Raw genomic sequence first — 16,494 nt, 5'->3', positions numbered from 1 at the left:
GTATGACAATGTTCTCTCACCCCCTTCCACCTTGGTCCGTGTGAGTCCTTGGACATTGCTGGAGAACGTGGGCTCATGTGGTGGCCGAACTCGCGGATCAACAGGCGTTTTCTGTGCATCTGCATCTCTACAGAAAACATCCAAAATATAAGTCTGCATTGCAAAGTGTGGAAACTGACATGGATTGAGTATGAACAGTATGTTTTTCATGTTGTACATTAAAAAGGAGACTATTAATCCGCCCTATGGTCACTTGGGTTGCACTTTGGTATTTTACCATTTTTCAAAATCAATAAAGACTTTTTGAATCCAGCCTATCACATATGATATTCAATTTGAATTGATTGAAATTGCAAATATATTAATGCTCAGGCCATGAAATATGCTGTAAAAATTTACTTCACAAAAATAAAATAAACAAGAGGGCCTCAAAGGGCCTAGGTCACTTACCGGAGACTCAAAGGCACAAACCTGTATTGACAAGCTTTTTTGATTTTTCTGTCACCAATTTAGAAATCAGCCAAGATATGATTAGATAAAATAATCTGAGCACGTTAAGTGATGATTAGGAAAAATATTTGGTAGGGGACAGCCATACGACATTTTACCCCAAATACCAAAACTTTCAGTCTTGCTTGTTCAAAGTAGATATTTGAATTCACTATGTACAGTCAATTTTCTGGATGTGACAACTTGAATTTAGCGACGTTTGTCTTATGCGACCACTTTGAATTCCCCCCGAGTGTTTTCACTCTATTTTTATATTGTATTAAGCGACTTTTGTCTTACGCAACCAGAGATTGCTGATTTCTGAAACCTAACACCGACCCTAAGTTCAAGGTCAAGGTGATTGGGGTAAAATTTGTGTGCATATGGAAAGGCCTTGTCCATATACACATGCATACCAAATATGCAGGTTACATCTGAAGGGACATAGAAGTTATTAGCATTTTTCGAAACCTAAACGCAGATTTCAAAATCTTAACATGGACCCTAAGTTCAAGGTCAAGGTGAAAGGGGTAAATATTTGTATGTGTATGGAACGGCCTTGTCCATATACACATGCATACCAAATATGAAGGTTACATCTGAAGCGACATAGAAGATATGAGCATTGTTCAAAAAAGTGTGACGAACATACAGACTGACGGACAGACAGACAGACTGACAGTGTGATCACTCTATGCCCACCTTCAGGGGCATACAAATAGAAAACGTTTGTGTTTACAAAATTCTTAAAACAAATTGATCGTCAAAAACAGCAACAGTGTTTAGTCGGATTATTACTAGTTCATTATTTTGCAAGGTAATATATGTTTCCCTACACTAAAATCTGGACTATTTTATATAATTTAAAGGGACTGTCAACCACGAATGACCAAAGTATTAGCTTATATTGATTAAAATAGCACTACTGGTATATGACATTACTTGAAAAAAGTTCATATTTTCCATATATTCGGTAATAAAATTTCACGATGTGAAATCGAAAGTACATTGCGAAAAAAGGTGACATAACGATATACACACTATAAATAACGCAAGTAGTTTAATCATTTTATATATAAATATATACAATTCACTGCGCATTCACAATTTGCATTCCTGGGTTTACCACGTGGAAATGATGATCAATCTACTTGCGTTATTTATAGTTAACTTGTAGTTACCTGGTAGACATACCCAGTAAAATATATTACCGAATATACTGAAAATATGAAAATTTAAGAACTTTTGCAAGTAATGTTATATACCAGTCATGATATTTTAATCAATATAAACTAACAATTGGAAAAAAATACGTTATTTTAGAACTTTTATTTTTTGGTCATTTGTGGTTGACAGTCCCTACAAATGTTTAACAAGATAGTTGTGTCAAAGAACCGGTCTATGAATTTGCAACTGACGATGAATTTACTTCAGTTCCGATTCGTCTTTTTTTCAAAGACCATTTTATTAAGAGACCACTTTTGGTTACTCCTTTTGTGGTCTCTTAATACAAGATTGAATGTACATACAATGGAAACAAATTACCTCAAGGACAGGACTTATCTTGACCAAAGGGTAATGATTTAAACAAAGTAAGTACATCGACCATCTTATGTTTTATTAAAAATATTACACCTCTAAACCTTTTTGGTTTAGAACATAAGATTTTTATGTTATTTTGCTACATAAATCTACATAATTTTACACCTAGGGCATGGCCATTTACAACCCAAGGGGCATGAACATAAGTTGTACAGGAACTCTACAAGAATAAGAGCTGCGTTTGTAAAACACAATGTAAAAATGTGCTTCAAAGTCCTACCGCAGTTTGTTTTTGTAGAGAAAAAGGCTATTAACTTAGCCAAAAATCAATGGACGAAAACAAAACTCACACTTCATCTGTTAGTCATTTAGGTAGACTCAAATACCAACAAACAGCTTAAGATCTGAGAGTGTTGCGTAAAAACCTCTGGAAAATATTCATATTAAAGAAAATTTCTAAGACCAAAGCCCATAACTTTGCAAAAAATCAATGGACCAGAATGAATTTCACACTGCATCTGTAGGTTATGTAAGAAGTGCTTCATACCAAAAATTTGCTCAATATCTGAAATAGTTGTGTAAAAACCTCCTGAAAATGGTTGTAGAGAAAATGTGTAATTCCAAGGCCCATAACTTCGCCAATAATCAACGGACGGGAACAAATTTCACACATCATCTGTATGGCATGTATATAAACTCACAAACCAACAAGATGTGTTTGTGAAACACAATGTCCCCCTATATGATGTTTGACCTTGAAGGATGACCTTGACCTTGTGAAGGATGACCTTGACCTTTCACCACTCAAAATGTGCAGCTCCATGAGATACACATGCATGCCAAATATCAAGTTGCTATCTTCAATATTGCAAAAGTATTCATAAAATAAGTGATGTGTGCCACATATATTTGACCTCTGACCTTGAAGGATGACCTTGACCTTTCACCACTCAAAATGTGCAGCTCAATGAGATGCACATGCGTGCCAAATATCAAGTTGCTATCATCAATATTGCAAAAGTATTTATAAAATAAGCGATTTGGGCCACATTTATTTGACCTCTGACCTTGAAGGATGACCTTGACCTTGACCCTTCACCACTCAAAATGTGCAGCTCCATGAGATACACATGCATGCCAAATATCAAGTTGCTATCTTAAATATTGCAAAAGTATTCATAAAATGAGCGATTTTGGCCACATATATTTGACCTCTGACCTTGAAGGATGACCTTGACCTTGAACTTTCACCACTCAAAATGTGCAGCTTCATGAGATACGCATGCATGCCAAATATGAAGTTGCTATCTTCAATATAACAAAAGTTATTGCAAAATGTTAAAGTTGGCGCAGACAGACCAACAGACCAACAGACAGGGCAAAAACAATATGTCCCCCACTACTATAGTGGGGGACATAAAAATTAGCTTCATATCTGAAAGCCTTGAATAAAAAACAACCGGAAAACGGTTATTGAAGAGAAAATCTCTATATCCACTTTTGTCTTAAATCTGTATGCCTTTTACTTTCTATAAATAGAAGCTCCTTCCTTGGATAATATCCCTTTAAACATGGGCTGTTTGTAAAACATGCTTGCCCCCAAAATGGGTAAAAGTTTATATATATCATCCAGAAACCATTTCACTGTTTTGAATCACTGACCTTGAACTTTGATCTAGTGACCTGAAATTCAATAGGGGTCATCTGCCAGTCATGATCAATGTACCTATATAGTTTCATGATCATAGGCCTAAGCATTCTTGAGTTATCATCCGGAAACCATTTTACTGTTTCGAGTCACTGTGACCTTGACTTTTGACCTGAAAATTAATAGGGGTCGTCTGCCAGTCATAATCAATGTACCTATGAAGTTTCATGATCCTAGGCCTTAGCATTCTTGAGTTATCATCCGGAAACCATTTTACTGTTTCGAATCACTGTGACCTTGACCTTTGACCTAGTGACCTGAAATTCAATAGAGGTCATCTGCCAGTCCTGATCAATTTACTTACAAAGTTTCATGATCTTAGGCATAAGCGTTCTTGAGTTATCATCCGGAAACCATTTTACTGATTCGAGTCACTGTGACCTTGACTTTTGATCTAGTGACCTGAAAATCAATAGGGGTCATCTGCCAGACATGATTATGATCCTAGGCCTAAGTTTTCTCAAGCTATCATCTGGAAACCATTTTACTGTTTCGAGTCACTGTGACCTTGACCTTTGACCTAGAGACCTGAAAATCGATAGGGGTCATCTGCCAGACATGATCAATGTACCTATGAAGTTTTATGATCCTAGGCCTAAGCGTTCTTGAGTTATCATCCAGTCACCATTTTACTGTTTTGAGTCACTGTGACCTTGTCCTTTGATCTAGTGACCTGAAATTCAATATGGGTTATCTGCCACTCATGATCAATGTACCTATGAAGTTTCAAGCATTCTTGAGTTATCATCCAGATACCATTTTACTGTTTTGAGTCACTGTGACCTTGACCTTTGACCAAGTGACTTGAAAATCAATAGGGGTCATCTGCCAGTCATGATCAATGTACCTATGAAGTTTTATGATCCTAGGCCTAAGCGTTCTTGAGTTATCATCCGGAAACCATTTGGTGGATGGACAGACATGTGCAAAACAATATACCCCTCTTCTTCGAAGGAGAGCATAATAATAATTTGGCCAGTCAACTACAAGATTCCAGGGGTTCATTCTGTTGATAGTAAGAGTCCTTTTTTTAATACTCTCAGTATTTTTTTTAATTAAATATCATATGGTGAAAACATTAACAAAAATTAAAAAAAAAAACTTTAGTGGTCTTGCTATGTCAATGATGTATTAAATGGAGTTAAAATAATTAATTTCATTTCTTTACCTTTCAACATCTTGACATTCTCCGTTCAATGATATTTCAGTAAACTGTAAAGCGTGACAAACATAATAAAGCAGAAAATGCATATGAATCTGATTATACACAGATCCACTAACATATAAATCATATCATGTTTGTCTCTTTCCATTTTCAAACGATACTCATCTTAAATGCATTAACTTTGTGAGTATCGGTAGACTAACGCCAATATCCTAACACTGATTTCCGTGATGCACATTCACTGTGAAGATTTCTAATAAATATTTGTTGTTTTTATCTCAAACGTTGTATTTTGCGTTAATGGACACACGCATTAAATTATTCCGTAATAACCATATGATATCCGTTGTTAATTTGGATGTTATTTATCATTTTCGCCGCTCATCGCAAATTTCTCGTCTGCTTGTCGCCATCTTGGACGTGTGTATCCTCCGCAATATTTAGAGAGATGTGGATAGCAACGTAAAATTGTATTCGGCTTAATTCGCGAACAATACGTAAGTCAGTTGTCGTTCGGCGATGACTCGACAAGCTCGATCCGCACTCGTTCGAAATTATTGCTAAATTACATTGTAATCTTATTGGCTTTATTGTGAAAATGTTGTCTTTTTTTGGGAAATTTTTATCAAATTTTTGGCAAAAAAACGTAATTTTTTGCAATTGCGAAGCAGCCGAATATCGGCTGTAATTTGGGCAAAAAAAAAATCACTGCACATAGACTATATTTCAAGGAATGAATTTTTCCCCAAAATGCCAAATTGAATAATAAAAAGATCCACATTCCGCAATAAACTGAGCTAAATGCATGTGCTAGGTGAGTAGCTTTTGGTCTGCACAGGCTTATTTTCTGTCAACTGGATTGTGCTTAGAAGAGACTGCTATTCTGGGTTGACACTTGAAGCACATGCATTAAACCACTTGAAGCACATGCATCAAACCACTTGAAGCACATGCATCAAACCACTTTTTTCAAGCATGTTGCTCTATTTTCCCTAAAAATCCGGGTAAATGAGCTTCATTCCTTGGACCCTACCTGGGTGAAAACAGAGCCCCGTCTCCACAGGGCGCTGTGGAGATGTAGAGATGGAATGTGATGTTGTCCCGTACCCGGAGATGACCTGTGCTGGAGGACTCAAACATTGGGTGTGGCTTGCCTACCTCATAGTCCCTGAGCTGCTTGTACAGGAACCTGCCAGGTATAACAGACAAGTCTGACTTCTTTGGGAATTAGACATACTTCTCTTTAGAATCATGGACATTTCTTTGTATTTTTCAATCATCCATTTACCACTCAATACTCAGAGAATCAAATTAAAAATAAAATTTACTTGATTTAAGTTTTAAAGGCTGAATTCATTTAATCCTAAGATACTGATGAGCATCAAACAGCATAGCATCAAACAGCATAAGACCTGTACAGGCTGCAAGTTACTCGCAGGCTGTTCTGGTTTTACGATGGTTGCATATATCCATTTCCACATTCTTTATGCGCTGGAAATGGTTATTAATATTTTTCTTTCGTGTGCACATAAACATAACAATGAAGAGCAAAAACAATGTTTTACATTTCCTTTCAGTGTATTATGCGAAGTCATGCTGCACTATTTTATGAATGCAAAAGGAATATTGCATGATTGTAGTGTAAGTGGGTTTTATGGTAGGGTGTATCCTTGACTTTTAAACAGTATGTTGGTGTAATTTAGCCTATTTAAAGATGTTTTTATCCAAACTATTACAACAAGTTTTGATTTCCCTATCAAATGTTTAGTGAACAAATTGTATGGAAAGATATTTTGATTGTGTTGTGAAGACATTACATTTAAAGTCTCACTTGCGATACAATTATGTTTATTTAGTATAAAACTTCAGTTTCACTCTTTGAATGGTTGAATATACAGGAATAGAGGCTATATTGCTAAATGAAAATGTTCAAGCACAACCACTTTTTTCTGATTTGCCTTAAGTCTACACTTAATAGTTTGCAGTGGTATAGTGGATATGTTATGGACCTAGCGAACACAAGTTCACAGGTTTGATCCCCTTCCAAAACAGTCTGAAGATCTTTTCTTAAGACACAAAAGACTGGTTCTTATCAGGTAATAGACTCGAGTGTCTCAAAAAGCCTTTTCCTACAAATGCAAAAGAGCAAAGCAAAAAAAAATCACAAATTTTCACTACTACTAGGTCCATCACCTACTTTGTGTATACTACTTAGTCTATCCTTGTATGTGTATACTACTCAGTCTTTCCTTGTCAGTGTGAAATACTCACTCTATCCCTGTCTGTGTGTTCTACTCAGTCTATCCCTGTCTGTGTGTACTACTCAGTCTATCTGTGTGTGTTCTACTCAGTCTTTCCTTGTCAGTGTGTAATACTCACTCTCTCCCTGTCTGTGTGTACTACTCAGTCTATCCTTGTATGTGTGTACTACTCAGTCTATCCTTGTCCGTGTGTACACCTAGGTCTATACTTGCCAGAGTGTACAACTAGGTCTATTCTTGTCTGTGTGTATGACTAGGTCTATCCTTGTTTGCATTACAACTAGGTCTATTCTTGTCTGTGTGTACTACTCAGTCTATCCTTGTTTGTGTGTACTACTCAGTCTATCCTTGTCTGTGTGTTCTACTTAGTCAATCCTTGTTTGTGTATACTACTAGGTCTATCCTTGTCTGCATGTACAACAAGGTCTATTCTTGTCTGCGTGTATGACTAGGGCTATCCTTTTCTTCAGTACTAGTAGGTCTATCCTTGTCTGCGTGTACCGTATGAAACCTCTTCTAGTGATTATCTCAGCATGTGAGTCGTTCACCGTGTTGCCCTGCAAGCTCAGCTGCTGACCAGTGATGCATCGGTTTCCTGCAATACCAATGCTTACATGTATGTTACCATGATTAATTGGTTACCTGCAATCAAAATGCTAACATGTATATGCGTATGCAACCAGTGATGAGTTTGTTCCCTGCATTAAAAAATGCTTTTATGTATATGAGTACTAGTATGTGAACATTGATGAATTGGTTACCTGCAATTGAAATGCGTGCATGTATATAAGAATGTTACAATTAATGAATAAGTTTTCTACCATTGAAATTTGATGATATTAGTCTTTAACTGTCTGAAATGATAAACAAGTTGTTGTAGCTGAAATGATGTACAAGTGATTGTAGCTGTCTAAAGATCCCACTGGTCAGAATCCTGTATCTTAATGTATATCTGAGAAACTAAAAACAAGATTGCCTGAAAGGCCCAAAGTTGCTGACCTGGGATAACAAGATATTATTGGGACAATTCTTCTGACCAAGTTTCATAAAGATCGAAAAATAAATTTGGCCTCTAGAGTGTTAACAAGGTTTAACTATAGCCATATAAGGAAAAATGCCCTGCCCCCTGGCAGCAATGTAATTCAACCAACCGGCATCATTTTTGAACTTGTCCAAGATATTATTGGGATGAATCTCTTGACCAAGTTTCATGAAGACTGGACAGTAAATGTGGCCTCTCGAGTGTTAACAAGATTTTACTATAGCCATATAAGGAAAAATGCCCCGCCCCTTAGAAGCCATGTTTTTCAAGCAAACATAATTATTTTCGATCTCATATATCAAGATATCCTTGAGACCAATCTTTCCACCAAATTTCATGAAGATTGGACAATAAATGTGGCCTCGAGAGAGTTAACAAGGTTTTACTATAGTCATATAACGAAAAATGCCCCGCCCCTGATGGCCATGTTTTTAAAGCAACCAAAACCATTTTCAAACTCATCCAATATATCATTGGGACATATCTCCTGACCAAGTTTCATGATGAACGGAAAATAAATGTGACCTCTAGAGTGTTAACAAGTTTTTGCTATAGCCATAACAGAAAAAATGCCCCGCCCCCGTGGTGGCCATGTTTTTCAACCAACCAGTATCATTTTTAAACTCATCCAAGATATTATTAGGATGAATCTTCTGACTGAGTTTCATGAAGATCGGACTATAAATGTGGCCTCTAGAGTGTTAACAAGATTTTACTATAGCCATATATAGCCATATTAGGAAAAATGCCCACCCCTTGGCAGCCATGTTTTTCAAGCAAACATAATCATTTTCGAACTCATCCAAGATATCAATAAGACAAATCTTCTGACCAAATTTCATGAAGATTGGACAATAAATGTGGCCTCTACAGTGTTCACAAGGTTTTACAAAAGCCACATATAGCCTTATAAGGAAAAATGCCCATGTTTTTAAAGAAACCAAAACAATTTTCGAACTCATCCAAGATATCATTGGGACAAATCTTCTGACCAAGTTTCATGAAGATCGGAAAATAAATGTGGCCTCTAGAGTGTTAACTAGGTTTTACTATAGCCATATATAGTCATATAAGGAAAAATGCCCCGCCCAGTGGCAGCCATGTTTTTCAACAAACCAGCATCATTTTTCAAACTCGTCCAAGATATTATTAAGATAAATCTTCTGACCAAGTTTCATGAAGATTGGACAATAAATGTGGCCTCTAGAGTGTTAACAAGATTTTACTATAGCCATATATAGCCTTATAAGGAAAAATGCCCCGCCCCTTGGTAGCCATGTTTTTCAAGCAAGGGTTACCATTTTTTAACTAATCCAAGATATCATTGAGACAAATCTTCTGAGCAAGTTTCATGAAGATCGGAAAATAAATGTGGCCTCTAGAGTGTTAACAAGGTTTTACTATAGCCATATAAGGAAAAATGCCCCGCCCCCTAGCGGCCATGTTTTTCAACCAACTGGCATCATTTTCGAACTCACCTAAGATATTATTGGGATGAATCTTCTGACCCAGTTTCATGACGATCAGACAATAAATGTGGCCTCAAGAGTGTTAACAAGATTTTACCAAAGCCATTTTAGGAAAAATGCCCCACCCTTGGCAGCCAGGTTTTTCAAGCAAACGTAACCATGTTCGAACTCATTCAAGATATCATTTAGACCAATCTTCTGACCGAATTTCATTAAGATTTGACAAAAAATGTGGCCTCTAGAGAGTTAACAAGGCAAATGTTGACGCCTCACAACGACGACGGACAAAAGGCGATCACACAAGCTCACCATGAGCATATTGTGCTCAGGTGAGCTAATAACTTATTTCGGCAAGTTTGACTAGTCTTGTAAATTGCTATATACAGGTACATACAGGATCTGGCCAAAGTTGTTCGTTCCATATCACATCGAACAAGTTCAGGATGTTTGAGAGAATGAAAGCATTTGGCAGTATGCAAACCTATGTCAAGTTAACTATATAATTTCATGAATAAGATATGGAATCAATATGAAATAAAAATGTTTGTTTGCACACATATATGAATTGTTCAAACTTGTCATTGTATAATGCCAACATAAATTACATAACATCTTATGATTTTTCATAGAAAGCAAAACTACCAGTTAAACATGCTCAAAGCATTATCTTAAAACATTTATATGTTTAGCATCATCATCATGTGATAAAAATAATCGATGCAACCTGTATTCAATATGTGTTGAAATTTCTATAAATACAAAATGTATAACCAACTATTTACACAAATCCCTACACAAGTCAAGACAACAAGCTCATAAACCAATAACCCAAAATTCCCATCAATTACATTACACAACAAGAAAGATGGCAGAAAAGTACTTTGTACTGACCTGTTCCGAAACTGACAAGCACCCCAACATCTTCCTCGGACCTCTTCATAACGAGACCTGCGATGACCTTCCGACCTGCAAACGCCTCGCCCTGGATTCCGGACACAAGAGCCGTAAACCCGCGATGTGTGAGAGCCGCCACAGTATCAAAGTGAGTCATAGGCTTTAAGGACCCAGACTGGATCAAACTCTGGGGGAAAAGATGTTTCTGACTAAATGTATATGCATAAAGTGTCATCCCACATTGGAAACTCAATGTGGATCATGGGCTTCAGTGATGAAGACTTGGTAAAAAAAACACTCAAGAAAATGTCATGCTTGTGCCATTTGTCATAAAAATCAACAGTTAACACTGTTTGCTTACTTAAGTAAAATCAACTTATTAAAATTGAGGCGATAATGAGATTGATTTACAAATTTGCAAGAAATTTCTTATTTGAGAAGAACACAGTATTATGTGAATTGGGAATAAGACATCAATTTGGGAATAAATTGTGTTTTATCAAAAGTGCATAATATGCAGTTTTATCTGTTGTATTTATCTAGTTTTACAAATTATAATTAAAACATATACTTGCATATATAATAGCATCATTTAAATTGATTTTACTTCAAAACTGGATTTTTTATTAATTAAAAAAAAAAATCCTCATGCAATAAAACTGTGTCCATGCCGCGCATGGACACGGTTTAAAAATACACTTTAAATAATAAAAATTCAATCACTGTTAATGAAAAAGTCATTGAAAATTTCTTATTAAGCTTAAATTATAGATAATATATTACAAAAATATATGTAGATCATGAAATGAATAGTTTTGTTTGAGAAAATCACCATAATGATGTCCATTCCCAGTTTGATGTCTTATTCCCAATTAACATAATACAGTGTTGAAGTTATTTCACTTTTATAAACATTAAACATTTGTCCTTTTACTATCAATGCCATCATTTTTTAAAGTTGTCGCTAAGCAAATCGTTGAAAAGATTGATTATAACAAGAGATATTTATTCCCATACTTGTGTAGCAGACGCAGTTTTTGTTTCCTGAAACTGCCCCTCTGCCACAAGTTGGCGCAATGCCAGGTCACATGCCTCTTTTCTGCCATCTTTCTTGTTGTGGCATGTTATGGACGGGAACTTTCGATTATCAACAAATGCTGCCATCTCGAATCTGGGTTTGGAAATTGATGTTTAAGCATTAAAAAATATATTGTAAAAGTTCTAATTATATCTTGATATTAGAAAATTACTAAGTTAACAGGACACCTAATCATTACACTTAATGGATACATTGTAAAACTACATTTTTTTCCATTCTTTGATTGTGATGTGAATCAAAAATGTTTAAAGTACAATAAGGTAATGTCAGTTTTTCTTGATTTAGACATATAAGTGAAATCAATTGTTTGAACATAAAAATATACATATATCATTATCAACCTATTATAATTATTAATCATATTTATATGAGCCTCCCTCTGTGAAAACCGGGTTTAATGCGTCAGTGTCAGGATGAAACTTTCCACCTTGGATTTTTGCAGAGACTTCCTTACAACAAAAATTACAATAAAAGCAAAAAGGTTGTCCCTGATAAGCCTGTACAGACTGCTCAAGCTATCTGCTACAACACTTTATACACATACATTAAACCCTGTTTTCCAAAAGCAAGTCTTACTTTATTAATTGGACATTTTATGACTCACGTTGGTTTGTGGGAGGCACCCCACTTTTTCACCACCTCCACTCTCGCAACCATCTTCCTCAACTGCGCATACTCCATCAGTGCGCTGACTGGATTCTTGTTCAAGGCCGCAAAACTCTTGCTGCTGAGGGCCAGACTCAAGCTGGCTGGAGTTAGAGACTTTGGTAATGAGCCTGGTTGGGTGCTGTTGTCATTGCTATTTTGTCTCGATGAAAACATGGCTGAGGGTAAAGACATTGGTTCTTTAGGGAAAGTGGACGAATTCTCTGTCTGAGCAGTGGGTTGGCGTCCAAAACCTAGAATGCTTGCGGGTGACGGAGGTGGACCTTTAAAAGCAGCTGATGCTGACATAGACTTCTGTGTCGGCATTGAATTGTACATATAAGATTCTTGTCTAGGCTCAGCTGTACTAAATGCATCAGTGTCAAACGATTGACAAGATCTAAATGAATTTACGGAGAATATACCCTGTGGTCCAGAGATAGGAGACATGTTGTCAGTCCTTGAAGCAGGGATATCTAATGACCTGTTGCATGGCTGTCTGAAACTGCCTCCATCTTCCATTTCTTCTGCATCAGCTTGGGAAATGCCAGCATTTTTTGAGCTCATCGATAAAATCTCTAGAGGTGATGGGGGTGGTCCCCTACTAGTGGACGTGGTGCCAGATAACTGCCCAGGTCTCTTGAATGCTGTCTTTTGCTTCAGCAATTCAGAAGCTGTCATTCTATTTGGATAGTCGGCATATTTATCAGGGATTTCTAACTTATTACCGGTATTAACAGTTTTTGGTTTCACAAGACCTTCTGGCTTTGGGGTAGGTTGGTATATGTTGTTTGATGAATTTGAAGGCTTCAAACTATTTTCATTTGCACCTGGCCTAAGAACAGAATTTATTGGTGACCACAGGGGTTGTTCTGTGGACTTTAAAGTTGGCCCTACTGACACTGCTTTTATTGACAGATTTGTACTCTCATTTGACTGAGAACGCGAATCAGGAAATCTAAGAGACATCAGTGGGGGAATAACAGAGTCAGTACTAAATACTTTTGAGGAAGTCATAGTTACATTTTGAAGATCTTTCGACATCAAGGGCGGAATAGAAGCTGAGGAGACAGGCAGAGCACTTCTGAGTGACACTGGCTCCTGCCTGCTCACACTGCTTGCTGGTACACTCCCATACAAACCTTTCTCCTTAAGTAGCTCCTGAGGGGAGGGTGGGGGACCACTGAACTTGGTAACCTTGGTAACCGATTGAACTACTGGCAGTGAACTCGAGTCAGTTTTGGGAACCACATTGGCAGTCGAGTTCCCAGAATGTTCCAAATATTTCTTCCCTTCATCTGATACTCTCCAAAATTTGGCACTTCCAGTTACAAAATTGAGATCAGCAAGCTTTTGCATAACATCACTAAGACATTTCGGGAGCATATTAACTTTCTTTTTTAACACGAATTCAGCTAAACCTAAACTGTCATGTATAGTTTTAAGTACTTCTAAGCATTGTGACTCACTAACTTCCCCATAGCGAAAACATGCAGAGAACACATTTAGGGAACCCTCATTCTCATTTTCGGCATCTTTTGAACACTCTATGTCGACCATATTTTCCTGAACATTAGGTGTACCGCTACTTGAGTCAGTTATACTATTTTCACTGTCTTCTGTACCTGACTCCATAATCTCAGTTTGTCTTCTGTAATTCGAGCTACCACTGACTTCCACAGATTCTGTACCCATTGCATAGTCATCAGGGTCAGACTTTAAAGTCCTTTTTTCACTGGTTGGTGCATAGTCCAAAACAAAACTCAAAATGTCAGGTGTTCCAAATGGTGATACTTCTTTTTTAATGGTTGAAACACAATTTGGTGACATAGAACTAAAACCATGGAGTGAAGATTTGTTTACTGTTTCGTTTGAACAAACCCGACTTTCTACATTCCCATAGATATGTGGCATTTCCTCATTAGACTCCATAGTACATTTATTGTCATTTTGAGCCGGTAAACTATCCACGGAATCATCATCTGACAGAGGTTCATCAAGCCCTAACACAGACCTGAAGGTCTTGGGTTTACCTGCCATATACCCTAGACTTCTTTCAGTTGCCATAGACACTGTTGACATCTTGCCACTATTCCAAGCATTAAAATCAATGCCTTGGTCATTCAATGTGTTCCTCCCAGACCCTTGCTGTTGTGGCAGACCGCCCATGTCATACACATGTATTGCAGATTCTGCAGTCATAAAACCCTCTTCTTGTTCAGATTTTACATTGGTGGAAGAAATGTCCTGATGACTTGTGTCAACGTTCCCATAACTTGGAAATAATGGACTTTGAAAAGCATTTGCTGAAATAGCAGGAATACAATAAATTACTAAATTATTACCATTTCTCTAAAATGTATAAGACAAAGTAATGTATTAGATAAAATTAGAGAAAATAAAAAGCCTTCATTTTGAGCAGCAACTACATGTATTTACTTACAGTAACCTTGACCAAATGTGCATTATATGGAAACAAAAATGAAGTTGTTGTACAAAGTACATATGCTTGCATAACTATAGCTTCATATATAATCGAGGTATTAAGCTGAAACCATTTATCTGTTTTTTGTAACAGTGACCTAGACCTTTATTTCACCCATCCAATGAGTTATCCGTGCACATAAGTATTATATGTTTTAATTGCTTTTTTTCATGTTATGGAGTGCAGATAATGTTTCTATACCAATATTTAATGTCAGTCTTGACCAGGACTTTTTTTCTTCTTTAGCCTTATATTGGCCTTTTCCCCTCAGAGAATTTCTTTCAAATGATGCTATTTTCCCCTAAATGTTAAACTTACTTTCAGAAATTTCTTCTCCTTTTTTAGTTGTGTGAATATTTTTTTTCATAAAGGAAAGCCAGGGGATTCTCTCAAATCAAGAAAAAAAAGCTCCGTTGACATTGACCCCACACCACCAACATGCGATTCCATGCTAGATCTTGATATAAGGCATCCATGAAAAAATTTCAATACATGAAATAATAATTATCGCTCTTTAAATGTAGAAGGAGTTGAGCACAGAAATGTTTTATATGCAATTTAAATCAAATGACAATACAAATTTAAAATTAAATTCGGATCTTGACAATATTCACCGTAGCACTGAGAGATATGTGTTGTGTCAAAGTTTGACACAATCTGCATGAAATTCAAAGTTTTGCGCACAGAGGAGTGTGGCAGATGGCAGCATACCTTGGTCACCTACTGGTCCTGATACAGAACCCTCCTCATCCTCCATCTGTTGTTTAACAGCACTCCATAGTGGTGGCTTCCGAGCATGCTTCACTACTAACCCTCCCTTCTCCAGCTGGTACAAGGTGCTGTTCACATCCGCTGAACGAGTAAAGCCGATACCCTTAGCAATGTCCAATGACTTCTTGGGACAACTTGCGCTTGACAGATATTCTAATATCTTGTCAGTAATATCTGATGATGATGTCTAAATTGAAGCAAATGTTCAATTGATTATGGTATGAGAATAACATAAATAGAAAAACTCAAACTAAAAACATGTAATTTATCACAATAAAATCAAAAGTTTATTTGTTACATAAGTATCATTTTTTATCATTAACCTTACATTGGACATTAGTTGAAAACATGTTGTATAAACCTCTTAATTGTTTGCCTGTGATAACCAAGTTTCATTATGGCATCTAATGTAAATGTCCACATATTGCTGTAAGAGTGTAATTCAATCTTCATTAACAGTCACATGGAATTTGACAAATTTAGGGTCCTAGTAACATAGTCCTATTATCACTTGTATTTATGTTTCAAGATTATAACCTATAGTGTACACAATGACATGAAAAGAGGAGTTAGAGGACAGATGAATTGTCCCTTTCGGTGAAACCGGTAAGGGGCTTAACCCTTTGCATGCTGGGAAATTTGTCTTCTGCTAAAATGTCGTCTGCTGAATTTATAAAATAAGCATTTTCTTCGATTTTTTTCAAAGAATACTATCAGAATAGCAAACAGTTTGGATCCAGATGAGACGCCACGTTCTGTGGCGTCTCATCTGGATCCAAACTGTTTGCAAAGGCCTTTAAAATCCGGTTCCAGCGCTCAAAGGGTTAAAAGCTGCACACAGTTCATTTATTGTTATTTTGGGGCTGCTAGATCTTTTCATTTCACATAAATCATACTTAAGACTAAATTAGTATTATGAATCCA

General features: G+C 36.6%; 1 protein-coding gene across 2 annotated transcripts in view; it reads right to left on the bottom strand.

Annotated features, from left to right (window-relative positions):
- LOC127851263 (uncharacterized) overlaps nucleotides 1-16,494 on the bottom strand; it is a 36,939-nt gene that overhangs the window by 10,125 nt on the left and 10,320 nt on the right. For both annotated transcript variants that reach the window (XM_052384911.1, XM_052384919.1), the window contains exons 2-8: nucleotides 15,511-15,757; nucleotides 12,274-14,620; nucleotides 11,588-11,741; nucleotides 10,568-10,757; nucleotides 7,667-7,760; nucleotides 5,938-6,093; nucleotides 21-127 (exon numbers count right to left, since the gene is read on the bottom strand). In XM_052384911.1, the coding sequence (XP_052240871.1) occupies nucleotides 21-127; nucleotides 5,938-6,093; nucleotides 7,667-7,760; nucleotides 10,568-10,757; nucleotides 11,588-11,741; nucleotides 12,274-14,620; nucleotides 15,511-15,757 (3,295 nt within the window). The remainder of the gene's footprint in view (nucleotides 1-20; nucleotides 128-5,937; nucleotides 6,094-7,666; nucleotides 7,761-10,567; nucleotides 10,758-11,587; nucleotides 11,742-12,273; nucleotides 14,621-15,510; nucleotides 15,758-16,494) is intronic.

Source organism: Dreissena polymorpha, chromosome 1 (genome assembly GCF_020536995.1).
Source record: "Dreissena polymorpha isolate Duluth1 chromosome 1, UMN_Dpol_1.0, whole genome shotgun sequence".
Lineage (NCBI taxonomy): Eukaryota > Metazoa > Mollusca > Bivalvia > Myida > Dreissenidae > Dreissena > Dreissena polymorpha.
This window is presented reverse-complemented; position numbering and strand designations above follow the sequence as displayed.